This window comes from Schistocerca serialis, chromosome 10 (assembly GCF_023864345.2).
Source record: "Schistocerca serialis cubense isolate TAMUIC-IGC-003099 chromosome 10, iqSchSeri2.2, whole genome shotgun sequence".
In the NCBI taxonomy this organism is placed as follows: domain Eukaryota; kingdom Metazoa; phylum Arthropoda; class Insecta; order Orthoptera; family Acrididae; genus Schistocerca; species Schistocerca serialis.
In genome coordinates, this window is record NC_064647.1 from 69,097,448 (window position 1) to 69,116,255 (window position 18,808).

At 44.5% G+C, this 18,808-nt stretch overlaps 1 protein-coding gene across 1 annotated transcript in view; it reads right to left on the reverse strand.

The window, feature by feature from the left end:
• The window catches only part of LOC126424839 (uncharacterized), a 94,384-nt gene that overhangs the window by 11,343 nt on the left and 64,233 nt on the right, over positions 1-18,808 (reverse strand). The window contains exon 5 of the mRNA XM_050087645.1: positions 8,669-8,755. Coding sequence (XP_049943602.1) covers positions 8,669-8,755 — 87 coding nt within the window. The remainder of the gene's footprint in view (positions 1-8,668; positions 8,756-18,808) is intronic.

Here is an 18,808-nt window from a genome sequence, read left to right on the forward strand (position 1 = left end):
AAGAGGAAAGATGGTTACCAAAAATCTCTAAAACGTTTTTGGCCGATTTACTTCAAATTTCGTAACGATACTCTAGTGAACATGTGAGCGGACATAGGCTACATATTTTCTCTCCTCCCCCCCCCCCCCCCCTCTCTCTCTCTCTCCATATGTATACAAGTTCAGTCAGGAGGTAAGGTACGTGCTTTGACGGGTGATACTACTGGTGATTCTGAATAAAAAGCTTCTAATAAATATATGGCCTTTTCTTAACCGTCTCTGGGTAAACCAATGTAAACAACTAGGAGCAGGAAAGGTGCAGGTGACGGAAAATTAAGATAATTTTATGTTATGGTTTGTTTAATTGTGTACATTTCCTCACAGAAGATGTTCAAACAGTCCATCGTCAAATTCGGTGCATGATGCTGCTCTTGTAGACAGGTGTTGCGTCGACGATCGGAGCTCAGTTTCGCATTCCTTTACCTGGGCACAAGCACGTAAAATACGAGCTAGAAGTTCCTCTCTTGTGTCCACTCTGCGCTTGTACACGTCGCTCTTCAGCCACTCCCATAAACAGTAATCCAATGGGGTAAGATCGGGCGACCTCGGTGGCAAAGCAATGACTCCCCGGTGACAGATCCAACGACCAGGATACGTTGTGTTGAGATACTGTGTCACTGGCCGTACGGAATGTGTAGGAGCTCCGTCATGCTGAAAGTACACATGGGCTCGTGCTGCCACAGGAATATCCTCCACGTATTCAGATAACACATTTTGAAGAAATTCAAGATACCGTGTCCCAGTAAGACAGTTTTCTAAAACAACTGAACCCATGAGTTGGTCATCAATAATACGGCATCACACGTTGACTGAGAAACGTCGTTGAAATTTCGTTTCCACAGTAGTGTGCAAATTTTAATTTGCCCATACATGAAAGTTGCGCGTGTTGCTGATTCCGTTGCGGGCAAATACTGACGTATCAGTGAACTGAATACGTGGAATTAATCGATCGTTGGCAATGATCCATTGACAGAATTCTTGCCGGGCGGCAGCATCATCTTCATGCAGATGTTGTACACTCTGCCGATGAAAGGGATACAGACTGTGCTCGTGTACTGTGCGTATCACTCGTGTCTGTGGAATACCAAGCTGGGCAGCAATTCTTATAGAGCTAGTAGTAGGGTTGCGTTCCACTAATGAAGAATGTTCTCAGCTACATCAAGAGTTTGTTGTACGGGACGTTCAGAGACAATATTTACGCTGGGAAGCGTACCACGCTCACGCAATCAGTGAAACACGCAGCTAAACCTCCTGCTATCTGCTTCGGAAATCGTTGTTGGTATTCTCGCACAGCACCTCTTTAATTCCCATTCGACAAACCATAGACAAACACCATGTCAGCATACTCTGCATGTGTGAAGATCCGTGGCATTTTCACCACACAAAACTGTATTCGTTGTTCGCGTAACAACACTGTAGTTCCTTGCACTACGACAAGCACTGTCGGATTGAGACTTGAGGTAAACAACTGCACCATGCGCAAGTGAAGTCGTACTGACATAGTAAGGACGCCGCTACACGTTTAGCTTTCCTAGTAGTTTTCATTGGTTTACTCGGAAACGATTACGAAAAGGGCATATGTTTATTAGGAGTTTTTTTGTTCAGAATCATCACTTGTACACCCCTCAAAGCATGTACCTTTTCTCCTGACTCACTCTGCATATACACACATCAAAAAAAGTTTTGAATCACCTCGGTTCCGAGAGTTCCGGAACCTGTACAGAAAATTGGAATAGAGACCCACATAAACATCATTGCATGCCTGTGGCATACTATCCACAAGTTCATCAAAGCACTTTTGGTCCAGATTGTCCCACTCCTCAACGGCGATTCGGCGTAGATCCCTCAGAGTGGTTGGTGGGTCACGTCATCCATAAACAGCCCTTTCCAATCTTTGCCAGGCATGTTCGATAGGGTTCATGTCTGGAGAACATGCCGGCCACTTTACTCGAGCGATGTCGTTATCCTAAAGGAAGTTATTCAGAAGATATTCAGGATGGGGGCGCGAATTGTTGCTCATGAAGAGGAATGCCTCACCAATATGCTGCCGATATGGTTGCACTATCGGTCGGAGGACGGCATTCACGTATTGTACAGCCGTTACGGCACCTTGCATGACCACCAGCGGCGTTTGTCGGCCCCACATAATGCCACCCCAAAACAGCAGGGAACCTCCACCTTGCTGCACTCACTGGACAGTGTGTTTAAGGCGTTCTGCCTGACCAGATTCCCTCCAAACACATCTCCGACGATAGTCTGGTTAAAGGCATATGCGACAGTCATCAGTGAAGATAACGTGATGCCAATCCTGAGCGGTCCATTCGGCACTACACAGCACTACGTGGTGTCGTGGTTGCAAAGATGGACCTCGCCATGGATGTCGGGAGTGCAGTTGCGCATCATGCAGCCTACTGCACAAAGTTTGAGTTGTAACACGAGTCACGTGGCTGCGCGAATAGCATTATTCAACTTGGTAGCATTGCTGTCAGGGTTCCTCCGAGCTATAATCCGTAGATCCACTGCAGTAGTAACCCCTGGGCGGCATGAGCGAGGAATGTCATCGACAGTTACTGTCTCTCTGTATCTCCTCCAAGTCTGAACAACATCGCTATGGTTCAGTCTGAGATGCCTCGACGCTTCCCTTGTTGAGAGCCCTTCCTGGCACAATAGTAACAATACGGACGCGATCGAACTTCGGTATTGACCATATAGGCATGGTTGAACTACAGACAAGACGAGCCGTGTACCTGCTTCCTGGTGGAATAACTGGAACTGATCGGCTGTCAGACCCCCTCCATCTAATAGGCGCTGCTCATGCAAGGTTGTTTACATCTCTGGACAGGTTTAGTAACATCTCTGAATAGCCAACAGGACTGTGTTGTGATACAATATCAATAGTCAACGTCTATCTTCAGGAGAACGGGGGTGACGCAAAACTTTTTTTGATCTGCCAATTTACTTCAAATTTCTACATGCAGGTGAGATACATAATCTGATGATCACTCAACATGGCACAAGGCCAATCACTTTGTGTGGTAGTGATAACCGCACACGTATGAAGCCATCTCAAAGGACATTCTGAGGATGATTCCACATCGAAAATGATCATACTCCTTCAGCACAGCACGACTGCAATATTCGCTCCTGCCAAGTTGTTCGAGGTGCCTGCAGGCAGACTACCCCTCGACACACCTTCTGTTTCACGTGCCTGCCTATAGGCGCCTAGGAATACTTGACAGGTTGAAACTTCCTGGCAGATTAAAACTGTGTGCCGGACCGAGACTCGGACTCGGGGCTTTGCCTTTAGCGGGCAAGTGCTCTACCATCTGAGCTACCAAAGCACGACTCACACCCCGTCCTCACAGCTTTACTTCTGCCAGTACCTCGTCTCCTACCTTCCTGCGAGTTCGAATCTCAGTCTGGCACACAGTTTTATTCTTCCAGGAAGTTTCATATCAGCGCACAGTCCGCTGCAAAGTGAAAATCTCATTCTGGATACTTGTTTCAGTACAGTTTCACGTTTAAGGTAGGTGGATGTCACGAATGATTTTCCTGAACCGAAGACTCTTAGAGGAACCCTTTGCCGCTCTGTTCACATGTGTGTCAGTATTGCACCCCCTCATCACCAAGCTACAGGAGGATGCGAAACAGGAGGTTTAAAAATCATAAGCACCTTCTGCTGCTTCGAGTCACGTTCAGATTTCATCGAATGGTACTGAGCGGTCCCTAGTGGTACCAACCTCTACACGAGAGTAAAATTGCCGATCGCGCTGTATGTCGAATGAATGCAATCACGTTCATTAGAGGTGCCACCCCCAGTGTCCTCAGGGAAGACTTGAAACGTCGAAGGTTGTCAGTAGTGTCGAAGGCTGTGAAGAACTTCGTCCTGTTGCTCATCGCATTGTGAACTGTAGTTGTCCACAACGAAATGTGTGGATATCAACGCCCCAGGGAAAATGGTGGTTGCTTTTATGCAACCCCCCCCCCCCCCTCCGTAGCCCTTCCGTGTGGATCCTGAGCGGCTGTGCGTGTGAAACGTTTTCCTCGGGCACCCGTAACCAAACCACGCGACTTCAACGCTGGCGTCGCGGTTCTGACCTCCACAGCAGAGGCGACAAGAGAAGGGGTGAAATGTGGGTAAGAGGGGTTACGACGACCTTCCCATCGTGTGACACGTCGACGGCGGCGTTGGGAAGAGTTGTAGGGAAATTTGGTGCCAATGTGACACCATTAACCCACCTTACACCTCACATGAAGTTCTGAGCTTTGGCCTTTTTTTCGCACGTGTCGACACGTTGCTGTTTGAAACGCCGCAAGGCAAAGGCTGACATCGCAGGGCGCCACGCTTTTGCACCGTTGCCACGGAATTTTGTTGGCACCTTTTAGCCAAATTTCAATCCCGCCTCCGTAGCGCAGCGGTAGTGTTACCGCCTACAGCGCAAGGGGGCCCGGGTTCGATTTCCAGCAAGGGGCTGGGTGTTTTATGTCCTTCACCATCATTTTCGTCGTCACTGACACGCAAGTCGCCGAAATGGTGTTAACTTCAAAGACTTGCAATACGGTGGCCGAACCCCGAAGGGGATATCCCGGCCAATAAATGCCATACGCTCATCTCATTTTCAACCCTTTGCATCGCGATTCGGAATAACTGCGGAATAAGGGGATTTCGAAAAAAATAATCCTATAATTCTGTTGCGCAGCGCGCAATATTAGCTAGAGACCTTACCACTTGTAAATAGTTAGGTCAATAAAAGCTAATTACAGTCCATTCGTCAGTATATTGTACACTATATTAGGCAACCTTCAATATCATCTTAAGACGGTCATTATTACTGTGCAATATGAAATATTGCGCAATATGATCGCCACTTGAGGTACGTTTCACATGTCGCGTAGATGAGCTAAAGAGAGATTCCATTGGCTAATTTTGTGATTGTCTTACAGTAATCGTATTAATTCAGTTGAGGACTTGGTGCGTCAAGATTGATTCTTAGATCCACAGTAAAGCAGTAGGTATTTCTAGGCAATCAGCGAGTACTCATGATCATATGTGCTTCTTCTTCAACACTCTGGAGTCATTCATTGTGAGCTAAGAAGGGTTTCACTTACTGGCTAAGATAGTACATTTTTTCAGTGGATGGCTTCAGTCGTGTCGAAGAAGTGACTTTTGTCGTATCGGGGTACGTGACTGAATGCGAGTTTGCACATTTCATCAGATGCTTACACATTTTTTTCGAATGCGCCCTCCTCAGCTGACATGGCCCTTCACTGCCCCAAAAATTTTGCCTACTATATTCATGACGAATATTCTTCAGTCCCAATTTTCACATGCATATGTTGACTATAAGTGATTTATAGATCCCCGTTTTTGTTTTTCTATATATACATTTGCTCTTTAGGATACCACACAGGGCATAAAATATTTCATATACGTTTTCAATCCTAATTTTACGTTGTGGGCTTCATTTACGAATCCTCCATCCCACATATTATACTTCATTTATTTCCGCAACTGTTTCGATTTGAACGTTTACAATTCTTATTATCTTTGGCAGTATAACTGAGCACAGAATAATTTGTTTTGTTGCTGATATTGTTGAAGGTAAAGCTAAGAAACTGAAATTTGGATCTTCGGTAACACTTGAACATTTTAAGTGTCAAATTCCTAAAAAAAAATAAATAAATAAATAAATAAATACAAGAGGAAGTCAGAAAGTAAAGAGATTTTTGAGAAAAAGAAGTCGGCCGCTGTGGCCGAGTGGCTCTAGGCGCACGAAGTCCCGAACTGCGCGACTGCTATGGTCACAGGTTCGAATCCTGCCTTGAGCATGGATGTGTGTGATGTCCTTGGGTTAGTTAGGTTTAAGTAGTTCTCAAGTTCTAGGGGACTGATGACGTCAGACGTTAAGTCCCATAATGCTCAGAGCCATTTGAGAAAAAAAAATATTTATTCTGATGACAGAAAATTGAAACACACATTATTTTTCTACATAACCTCCCTCGACTTCAACACACTTTGTCCAACGTTTCGCAAGTTTTTTGACTCCGTCGGGAAAAAGCTTTCTGGTTGCGCCTGTAAACAATTTTGCACCGCATCAATGACTTCTACATCGGTTTGCGAATCTTCTTCCCCTGAGCGCTTCCTTCACTGGTCCAAACATGGAAACCGATTGGAGCCAGGCATCGACTGCATGGCGGGTGTTCCAGCAATTCGAGTCCCAACTTCTTTACTGTTACAGCCGTCCGTTTGGAAGACTGTGGCCGAGCGTTTTCTTGCTGCAGGGTAACAACTTTTCGCAGTTTTCCACGACTTTTGGATCTGATTGCAAGTATCAGTTTAGTTCGCAACACATCAAAGTAGCTCTCATTGTTCACAGTTTCGCGTCTTGGGGTGAACTGAACGGCTACAAGACCTTCCATGTCCCACAACATTCTTAGCATAATCTTTACCAGGTGATGGCTGACGTTTAAATTTCTTAACCTCTGGTGATGATGGGGGTTTCCAAACCATGCTCGCGCCCTTACTTCCCAGTTTGTTATGCGGCATCCACGTTTCGTCTACCGTAACGATTTGCTGTAAAAATCAATCTCCCTCGCGATGATAACGAGTCAAATTTTTACGAGAGATGGCCATCCTTCGCGTCTTACGCTACGCTGGAAGTTCGTCGGTACAAATCTTGCACATACTTTCCCAAAGTTTAGCCTGTCGTATAAGATGGAATGTGCTGAACCATGGCTGATATGTAAAGTACTGGCGATTCCGTCCACTGCGTGTTCCATCACCACTCCCTCAACGACTTCCAAATTGTCCACAGCTGTTGACGTCGATGACCTGCCCGATCTTTCCCCGCCATTCCTTGTTTCAAGCGCTCTGTTCATTCGTAGATCTTGCTACGCTATAAATAACTGTCACCACACTACACTTGCATTCGACGAATAATTTTCACAAGTTTAACGTCTTCTGCAAACAAAGAGCGAAAGACTGCCCCTATATCCTCCTTGGTGCAGATTGACAATGGAGCTGCCATGTTCCACGGTCTGCTACAATACACAACCAGCGCGAGAATAAGACTGACACGTTGTGTAGAACTGTTCCAGACGACATACTTCAGCCCTGGATACTAGCAGTGTTACCAAGCACTTCGGTGGCAAACTGCAAAAGTCCCTTTACTTTTTGATTCCTCCTCGTTGTTGCCGAAAGAGTTACAGTGAAGCGCCAAAGAAACTGGTGTAGTCATGCGTAATCAAATATGGAGATTTGTAAACAGGCAGTATATGGTGCTCCAGTCGGCAGTCCCTATATAAGACAACAAGCGTCTGGCGCAGTTGTCAGATCGGTTACTGCCGCTACAATGGCAAGATATCAAGATTTAAGTGAGTTTGAACGTGGTGTTATAGTCAGCGCACGAGGGATGAGACACAGCATCTCCGAGGTGGCGATGAAGTGGGGATTTTCCCGTACGACCATTTCACGAATGGACCTTTAAATCAGGAATCCGGTAAAACACCAAATCTCCGACATCGCTCGGTCGGAAAAAGATCCTGCAAGAACGGGACCAACGACGACAGAGGAGAATCGTTCAGTGTGACAGAAGTGCAGCCCTTCCGCAAACTGCTGCAGATTTCAATCCTGGGCCATCAACAAGTGTCAGTGTGCGAACCACTCAACGAAACATCATCGATATGGACTTTCGGAGCCGAAGGCCCACTCGTGTACTCTTGATGACTGCACGACACAAAGCTGTACGCCTTGCCTGGGCCCCTCGACACCAACATTGGACTGTTGATGACTGGAAACATGTTGCCTGGTCGGACAAGTCTCGTTTCAAATTGTATCAAGCGGATGGACGTGTACGGATATGGAGACAACCTCATGAATCCATGGACCCTGGATGTCAGCAGGAGACTGTACAAGCTGGTGGAGGCTCTGTATTGGTGTGAGGTGTGTGCAGTTGTATTGATATGGGACCTCTGATACGTCTAGATACACCTCTAACATATGACATGTACGTAAGCATCCTGTTTGATCACCAGCATCCACTCAAGTCCATTGTGCATTCCGACGGACTTGGGCAATTTCAGCTGGACAATGCGACACCCCACACCTCCAGAATTGCTACAGAATGGCTTTAGAAACACTCTTCTGAGTTTGAACACTTCCGCTGGCCACCAGACTCCCCAGACATGAACATTATTGACCATTTCTGGGGTGCCTTGCAACGTGTTGTTCAGAAGAAATCTCCACCCCTTGTACTCTTACGGCTTTACGAACAGCCCTGCAGGATTCATGGTGTCAATTCCCTCCAGGACTATTTCAGACATTAGTCAAGTCCATGGCACGTCGTGCTGTAGGACTTCTGTGCGCTCGCTGGGGCCGTACATGATATTACGCAGGTGCACCAGTTTCTTCAGCGTATTTTCGAAAGGAAATCTTATAGTTCTACTCAAACCAAATACTTAAATTTGCAATAGGCGTGAACCACTGAACAATCGAATTAAAATATCATAGTGCAATAACGCAATCAGAACACCTCCAAATATTTTCAGTCAGAAAAATTTCACAGACCTTAATGTGACACCTCCTTCATAGATAAAGCATCAGTTGTTATAAAAAAGTCATCATACTTACCCATACGTGTCCTTGCTCCCAGGCCTTTTCGGCGATGAGATTGAGACACTGTCTTGGGATATCTTCATACATCAGGTTTACAGCAAACTGAAACGTGAGACTATGTCAGTAGGGATTCTATTTTTAATGATCTTACTTGTGGTAAAACAAAACAATAATCACTAAGAAGTTATTGAGTTTTTCGATATGGCTACATTTTGTGCCACAATGAAAATACTCTTTCGTCCCAACCTTGTCACAAAGCACTCTTGAACTATTAGTGTCGGCCGCGTCTGTACGATAAACATCGTAGAGTTCTGGATAGTACAGTGACCAGTGCGATATTTTACATTAACTACAGCAACGCAGATACATCGAAAATGATGCAACATATTCACATGTTAACCCTGTCAATGTGTGTGTACTGTTCCATAGCTCTGTATTTTAATCACTTCACTCAAATTCCACATTTGCACTTCGATAATGAATAAATGAAGCACCTACAGAAACACATCACCTTCTGTTTTGGGAAACATGAGTCTATAAGCAAGTGGTAACATACAATGTTTCGAACAAATGCTGGGCTTTTTGCCAAGTAATAACTCATTTATGACTCTTGTGAATCTGATGGATATAATAGTTATCCATTACACTGTAGTGTGTATTTTGTATTGAAACAGGGACCTACAAACGACGGAGAGGCTTCGTCTCGTCGTAGCTCTCAGTGGTTTACAACCCCACAACAGGCCACAGCAGTCCACATACCCCACCGCCGCCCCACACCGAACCCAGGATTATTGTGCGGTTCGACCCCCAGTGGATCCCTCATGGAAACGTCTCATACCAGATGAGTGTACCCCAGATATTTGCGTGGTAGAGTAATCATGGTGTACGCGTACGTGGAGACAGTGTTTGTGCAGCAATCACTGACGTAGTGTAACTGAGGCGGAGTAAGGGGAACCAGCCCGCATTCGCCGAGGCAGATGGAAAACTGCCAAAAAACCATGCACAGACTGGCCGGCACACCGGACCTCGACACTAATCCGCCGGTCGGATTTGTGCCAGGGACCGGCACGCCTTCCCGCTCGGGAAGCAGCGTGTTAGACTGTGTGGCTAGCCAGGCAGGCCAGCTACATGTGCTTCTGTAGTCTTTACGACCATTAAGAGAAATTTGTGGCACAACTTGACTAGAAGAAGGGATCGGTTGGTAGGGCATATTCTGAGGCATCAAGGGATCACCAATTTAGTACTGGAGGGCAGCGTGGATGGTAAATATCGTAGAGGGAGACCAAAAGATGAATACACTATACTGATTGAGAAGGATGTAGGTTGCAGTAGGTACTGGGAGATGAAGAACCTTGCACAGGATAGAGTAGCAAGGAGAGGTGCATCAAACCAGTCTCTGCAGTGAAGACCACAAAAGCAACAACCTCCAAGCATTGACTGCACATATAAACTGAGTTTGAAAGTTAAATGATCTTGATAGGTCGCAGAACTGATTCGTCTTAGAATTTTAGAGGTACTTTTATTCGACTGCAGCCGTTCGTGACAGGGTAATTCTCTTGTTGTAAATAAAAGGCGGTAACGTGGAAAAGCGAAATACGTTTGTAGAAAATGAAAAACGTCACTAAATATTTTTTCTGATGAATGTACAATTTTCTCTCATCGAACGGCGACTATATTCCGAATATCCCTCGAATGTCACCAACAATACTGAAATGAAACTGCATACAAAAACCTAAAACTGCAAGGTCCATACTATATTTCACTAGTCAAGGTAAGAACTGAAGTAAATTGCCACATTATTATGTAAATTAAAAAGGGAGTTAGACTATGAGCTACACAGGAATGGCATATCGTATCTGATAGTTAATGACATGTACACATGTTGCCGTTCTTAGGAGTCGTCAGTCGCGTTTTCTGTGGCATTTCGCTAGTTATTTGCAAATTTCTTTTTTTCCAATGTGTAGCTGGAGTCAGCACAGACAAATGCTGCTCATCACTTTTGTAAGCGACGCCAAACGTCAACGGAAAGCGTAAGTTTATTTCCCATTACAAATAAAATTTTATGTGCCCAATCGGCAGAGCGGTGGCAAATTAGTCTAGTGCGATATTCCTTTTATCGATGTGTATTAACGGGGGCAGTAAAACACGAAGAATAGCCAGTACCCCAGCACCGCTATGGCCCACTGCGTTTGCTACTGCGTGCAGCAGCACTTCTTAGTCGCTGCTGTAGTACTGGTTAATCTTCGTGTTTAACTGTTGCTGTTACGAGAGTCACTCCAAAAGAAATGCACGCTATTTTCCTAAAAAATAAAGTTTTCATTCTGCATGTGTGAAAGTTTCACAGGGTGTAGATACGTCATTTCCGCTTGTTTTCAAACTTAGTTCAACCTGCTCCCGTGAGTGGCGCCGTCACATCATGTCTTCAAGATGGCTGCAACACTTGACGTTCGTCAGAAGCAACGTGCTGTCACAGAATTCCTGTGCTGTCAAAACGAGACAGTGGGAAACATCCACAAGAGGTCGAGAAAGGTGTATGGAGATGATTCTGTCGATCGCAGTACAGTTAGTCGGTGGGCAAGCCGGTTACGTGATGAAAGCGGGCACGGCAATATTTAGGATTGTCCTCGCAGTGGCAGGCCTCGTACTGCACACACTCCAAACAATGTGCTGAGAGTTAACGAATTGGTGACTGCTGACAGACGCATCACAGTGAACGAATCGTCACGCTACATCGGAATAGGAGAAGGAAATGTTTGCAGAATACTGAAAGTGTTGGCGTTATAAAAGATTTGTGCCAGGTGGGTTCCCAGGATGTTGATAGTGGCTCACAAAGAAACAAGAAAAACGGCATGCAGCGAACTTTTAAAACAGTACGAGAATGGTGCAGATGAATTTCTTGGAAGAATTGTGACAGGTGATGAAACATGGGTCTATCATTTTTCACCAGAGACGAAGAGGCAATCAATGGAGTGGCAATTGAAAATTCGCCAAAAAAATTCAAAACTACACCTTCTGCTGGAAAAGTTACGGCTACGGTGTTTTTCGATTCCGAAGGACTCTTGCTTGTGGATATCGTGCCAAGTGGAACCACCATAAATTCTGATGCATATGTGACGACACTGAAGAAACGTCAAGCTCGACATCGGCAAAAGCATGATGTTCTGCTGTTGCACGACAATGCACGGCCACATGTCAGCTAAAAAACCATGGATCACAAAACTCGAATGGACAACACTGAAACACCCGCCTTACAGTCCTGACCTGGCTCCATGTGACTATCATCTCTTTAGGAAACTGAAAGACTCTCTTCGTGGAACAAGATTTGAAGATGATGACTCCCTTGTGCACACTGCCAAACAGTGGCTCCAACAGGTTGGTCCAGAATTTTACCGTGCGGGTATACAAACGCTGGTTCCAAGATGGCGTAAGGCCGTTCAGAGGGATGGAAATTATGTGGAGAAATGAAAATATTGTTCCTAAAAGATGTATCTACACACTGTAAAACTTTCAAACATGTAGAGTAATAGATGGATTATAAAAAAAATAGTGTGCATTTCTTTTGGAGTGACCATCGTAATATGCACGAATAAAGCACTAGACTACTCTAGGGCACCTAAAATTCCATTTTAAAATCATTCCGTTTGTAACAGGAAACAAACCTACCCCCCCCCCCTCCCCCCCCCCCCCCCCGTCGACGCTGGCCATCGCGTGAGACACTTGATAAGCAGCATTTGTCTGGGCTCACTCCGGCTATACCTTGCAAAAGCTAAACTTCAAATACCTGTCGCAACAAGAGAGAAATAGCGCCTGATGAACCGTGGGAGACACATCCAATATGCGGGGTGAAAACGGTATAAACTGCCAAAAAATCATCGCAGTAGATCACAAGTAATTAATTTAAAAGTCTAGTAACATGATTGTCCCTTTCCTGCGGTTGTCCCAGGTCACTGTTTTTGGACATGTTGACATTGGACAGCGCACCCGGATTAAACGTGACTTGTGGAAATAATTACGCACAGAGGTCCGCCTGTTTAGCTGGGTGGTAACGTGCCTGCCTCCCATGCAGCGGGCCCGAGCTTGGTTGTAGATTTTTCTCCACTCGTGGACTGGGTGTTGTGTTGTCCTCACCATCGTTTCATCCTCATCACCGGCAGACAAGTTGCCCAATGTGGCGTCGACTAAAATAAGACTTGCACTTTGCTGCTGAACTTCCCCGGTTGGGGCCTCCCGGCCAACAATGCCTTACGATCATTTCATTTTTTCTTTACGCACAACAGACTGGGAGAATTCATTAAACAGGATCAAACATTTACGAGATTGCCTGCTGCACCCCCTCCTCCAACACAGCCGCATCGGTTCGTGCAAAAGAACTTGCTCACCTTCTACCAGTAATTTATCGTAGATCACTTGAACCATGAAAGGTTCGTAACGACTGGAAAAAAAAGCAGGTCATTCCCGTTTTTAAGAAAGGCCGTAAGACAGATCCACATGATTATAGACCTATATCGCTGACGTCAATCTGTTGTAGAATTAGGGAAGATGTTTTACGCTCAAGAATTATGATGTTTTGGCAAAATGAACATCCTCTCTATAAAAACGAAAATGGATTCCGCAAACAGAGACCCTGCGAAACTAAGCTCACTCTGTTCCTCCATTAGATACACAGCGCAGTGGACAACGGCGCTTAGGTTGAGGTCGTGTTCCTTGATTTCAGTAAGACATTTGACACCGGACCGCATTGCTGTTTAATGAAAAATATACGAGCTTACGGAGTATCGGAGCAGACCTGCGATTGGATTCAAGACTTTTTTGCAGATAGAACTTAACACGTCGCTCTTAACGGAACTAAATCTACAGATTTAAAGGTAATATCCGGAGTACCACAGGGAAGTGTGATAGGACCGTTGCTGTTTACAATATATATAAAGGATCTAGTAGAAAGCGTCGGCTGCTCTTTAAGGCTATTCGTAGATGATGCAGTTGTCTATACCAAAGTAGCAACGCCAGAAGTTAGTTAGAATTTGCAGAACGACCTGCAAAGAATTGATGAATGGCGCAGGCTGAACGTAAATAAATGTAACATATTCCGCATACATAGGAAAAGAAATCCACGATTGTACAGCTACATTATTGATGATGAACAGCGGGGGACAGCGTTTGCCGTAAAATATGTAGGAGTAACTCTCCAGAGCGACATTAAGTGGAACGACCAGATAAAACATATAGTGGGAAAAGCAGACACCACACTCAAATTCATAGGAAGAATCTTGAGGAAATGTAACTCATCCGCGAAAGAAGTGACTTATAAGGCGCTTTTTCGTCCGAGTCTTGAGTATCGTTCATCTGTCTGGGACCCCTATCATGGAGGACTGATAGATGAGATACAGAAGATCCAACGAAGAACGCCGCGTTTCGTCGCGGGATCGTTTAGCTGACGAGAGAGCGTTATGGAGATGCTAAGCAAGCTCCACTGGCAGACGTTACAAGAGAGGCGTTGTGCATCACGGAGAGATTTACTATTGAAATTTCGGGACAACACTTTGCAGGAGGAGTAGGACAACATATTACTTCCCCTTACATACATCTCGCATATTGACCACGAGGAGGTAGTTCGAGAAATTAGAGCCAATACAGAGGCTTACCGACAATCATTCTTCATTCCCCCGCACTATTAGCGAGTGGTCAGTGTTGGAGGGATCAGATAGTGGTACCGAAAGCACCCTCTGCCACACACCATTAAGTGGCTCGCGGAGTATGATGTAGGTGGAGATTTTCCGCTGCGCGTGTTGAAATCGCGAGCTTGAGTCGCAAACACGTAGGCAACGACGGCCTGCGTGGTTGAGTCACTGCAATGCTCTAATCCTGGGCAGTCGCCATGTTGCCTGTGTTGACGTTATTTCAGCTCTGTTAAGGGGGAAACCACATTAGTAGGTTCAAAATATACGATTTTTTTTAATTGCGTAAATCTTTAGGTTAACTATCCAAGAACACCTGTCAAAATTTCAAAGCGAAATTCGCACGCGTTTAGATTTTATGAGCATAGAACCGAGTGCACATCGGGTAACGAAATTCTTCCAATATATTAAGATTTAGCAAGGGATGAATTACTGGAGAGATGTTTAGGTGGCCACACACAAACTGCGAATGAAAGTTTTAATTCCACCTCCTAAACACTTGCACTCCGCACTGAAAAGTCGTTGAATTGGCATCGTATTTAGCAGCGGGCTTATTCAATGAAGGAAATTCATCCCTTCTGATGGTGATGAACGAGGCAGGAATTGTAGTAGGCACACGAAGCTTCAGTTATGCCGAACAAATGGATAACCAGCGCGTGAGCCGGCAGAATCTACGTAGTTAGCTGGAATCGAAGGAAGGTCGGAAAGCTCGAAAGCACTGCTGCAAGTGCAAAACGAAGCCTATCACGAAGAGAAAGGATTGGTATATGATGCTGGACTCGCAGATTAATCGATAAGCATTTTACCGTATTGTTAACTTCTTTGAATTTCTAGTTTCCGCGAATTTATTTTTCAAACGCGCTTATCTCGAAATGACTTTTTTCACATTTTTCTAGAAGTATAGAACGGATCATCATGAAAATAGATAGTATGATTCTTTGGAAAATTACGAATTATATGAACCAACTTCTGAGATGATATGATTTTAAGGGTATTTTTATTTATATAATTAGAAAAAATATAGTGAAAATCGAAGTAAATTCTTCCGACGCCTGCAAAATGTTTCATTTTCATTATTTTCACCTGTATTGAGGTTCATATTCTTAGAAAATAAGAAATCAATATAAACTCAAAACCTTTTTGATTTCAGATGAAAATCGGGATGACTATGCTGAACGCAGTTGAAGAACTATACTCACAGCCTTCAGCGGACATCACAACGTAGCTTTGTTATTTTTGGCTGAAATTATTGAAAAAATTCGCAAAAACTGTTCGAAATATGGATGAAATGATGTCAAAATTTGATTAAATTCTAATTAATTGTTACCACCCAAAAAAATCCCAAAAAATCACTGTCAAACAGCCGTCTAATGTGGTTAGGGTGGAAGGGAGATTTACTGTCACTGAGCTATGCAACATTGATTTAATTTATGGCGAGTTAAAAGGTGTTGCGAGGGCAGCTATACGTGATTGTCGAGAACGCTTCCCACGACGAAGAGTTCCCGAACGATCGATATTTATTGGTATTCACCAAAGGTTTATATCATCATGAATCTCTACTTTTAGTCGATTATTTTGATTGGTTCGTTGATTTGGGAGAGAGGAGCAAACGGTGCTATAGGATTAGGAAAGGATGGGGAAGGAAATCGGCTGTGGCCTTTCAAGGAAACCATCCCGGCATTTGCCTGAAACAATTTAGATAAACCACTGAAAACCTAAATGAGGATGACCGGATGCGAGTCTGAACCGTCGTCCTCCAGAATGCGAGTCCAGTATGCTAACAACTGCGCCACTTCGCTCGGTCGATTATTTTGCAATTCACTCGTACCACAGTACACCTGTTATCAAACTGCCCGTTAGCTACTGTCTCTGGTTCTGCGGCCGATGTTTGTTTGATGATTTTTCTGACGTTTCGCCAGCTCAAATGGCTGGCATTGTCAGAGCTTCATCCTCCATTGCTGGTGGTGGACGGAAGCCAACAGACAGTTTGTCAACAAGAGGTCACGAAAACCTTATCAGTTTCGTGCAGTAGTTATCTTTACTTTTTCATATTTAAGTCTGTACGCGAAACCTATTGTCTGCTCTGATATGCTTTCGTTTTATTATCAAATAAATAATCACAGAATACAACTTACAGTACCTACTTAATTTGTATAGATTGAGAGATGCTGCTCTTTACTACCCCACGTAGAGGGCAGAGGCCCACAACGCGAAGAACGTACGTTGGAGGCTGAGGAACAAATTCTCGACTGCATCCACGAAGATCCTACTCAGGGTATTAGAAGCATCGCCCGCCAAGTGAGTGTATCGCACACTGTCGTTTGTCGCAGTTTGAAAGAGGAGCGTCTGTGGCCTTACCACATTTAACGCGTACAAACGTTGGAAGAGGAAGATTTCCCTCCGCAACGACAATTCGCAGTGTGGTTTTTGTTACAAAGCGCGCAGTATGAGTTTGTAAACAAAATACCCGTCACAGATGAATCGTGTTTCACACGCGACGGAATAACTAATTTCCTTAACATGCAGACATGGAGTGTACACAATCCACACCAAGTAGTAGCAACACTTTTCCGTAAATGTACGAGCGGATAAAGTCGATGCTTAGATTATTGCGCCTTATGTTTTACCTACACGATAGACTGGTAACCATTACCGAACCTTTCAAGAGGAAACATAGCTACCAACTTTATTAGAAAATATTCCGTTAACTGTACGTCAATGGCACGCGGGGTAGCCGCGCGGTCTCAGCCGCCTTGCACGGTTCGCCCGGCTCCCCCCGTCGGAGGTTCGAGTCCTCCCCCGGGCACAGGTATGTGTGTTGTAGAGTAAGTTAGTTTAATTAGTGTGTAAGCCTAAGGACCGATGACCTCAGCAGTTTGGTCCCACAGAACCTTACCACAAATTTCCAAAAAATTTCCGTACGTTATAACATGTAGGTCCTCAACGATGGTGCTGCATCCCACATTGGTCACAGAGTACGAAGATTTTTGAATAGACGATTTCCAGGACGATGGATAGGACGTTTTCGTCCACATTGATAAACAGCACGCAGCCCTGATGTAAACCCACTGGATTTTTACTTTTGGGGCCATATGAAGGAACTTATTCGTGCTCAGAAGGTAAATAATGTGGATGAACTTACGCAGAGGACTTTTTCACGGCTGCCAGTACCATAAAGGCAAATGTGCATGTGTGTGAACGAGTGTGACGAAGTGGGTGCGCAGTAATGAAGCATTTGTCGAACCGAATGTTGGGGGGGGGGGGGGGGGCGGCGGGCGCTGATGACCTTGCAGTTTAACGCCCTCCGCTACAAATTATTATCATCCCGAATGGTGGGCATTTTAAACACTTATTTTAATATTTGTGTACAGGAGCAAAGTAATCTCGGTTTCATTATCATTGTGGCACTGTTGCAGCAAAGGAAAATAATCTGATTTTAATTTTCGTTATGGTATTGTTGTAAAAATCGGAAACAGTTCATTGTAATTAATGCATAACAAATTACGTGGTAAGTGGTTCATTTTGTACTGAAGGAGACACATTTTATTTTATGTTAGCTTCTCTTTACTACCACAACCTTCGTTATGGTAACGCTGTAAAAGAGCAAACGTCTGTTTTTACTAAATTCATTGTTTATGTAAAACGAATTACACGTTCTGGACAACCCTGTGACTGTTTACATTGCTTGTTTCCGTAGTACCTAGCCGCCGCGCCGTCTCGTACACATCCAATGTTTACATTTCTCTGGTTCGTCCGTTACCTTTCTCTGACCGCATCAGTTGAGAATGTAAAGAGAAATGCGCCTACCATCAAACCTATAAATATCTGTTTTTAGGAATACAAAAATAAAGGACGTGATTCAACGATATTTCATTAGACTTTTTTTTGTCAAGCACACCGAGATGTGCCGCCTGAATAATTTTAGTAGCTTATACTGTTTACACGTTGTACCGAGTTAACCAAAGTTGTCGCTGATAGGGCGACGTAATACCAGTATAATGATACACACTTTCCCTCCACTGTTACTAAGGTCGCAACTACATATCTTTGTAGCATATTATGACGAATCTATTTTTAAAAAATATCCACGTGTCTTGAATTTCTGGTTAGTCTGGCCGAGTCTACGAGACACAGGCAGAGCTGCAGAGGGTCTATGTTCTGCTGGTCATTCTCCTTTCGTTTCCCTGTCTACTATGAAGTCCACTTTTCGGGTTTGGAAAATTTTATTTTATTACTTAACTTCGAGTCCAGGCATATGCTCTTCCTAAAGCCACAGTCGTGAAGGTAGGCTAAGTGGAGGAAGTCGTGTACACCATCTGTGTGTGAAGCCTGTTAAGTCTCTTGTGTGTGTTCTCGTACCTTAACTGTGTGCATATCGTATACTTGGAGGTGCAGTTCGGGGAGCAGCGCAGCATTTGCGCAAACGACCGTGACAGCTGCCTAAAAGTCACGCGCAGGGTGGCCGCTGTACCTTGTCTTG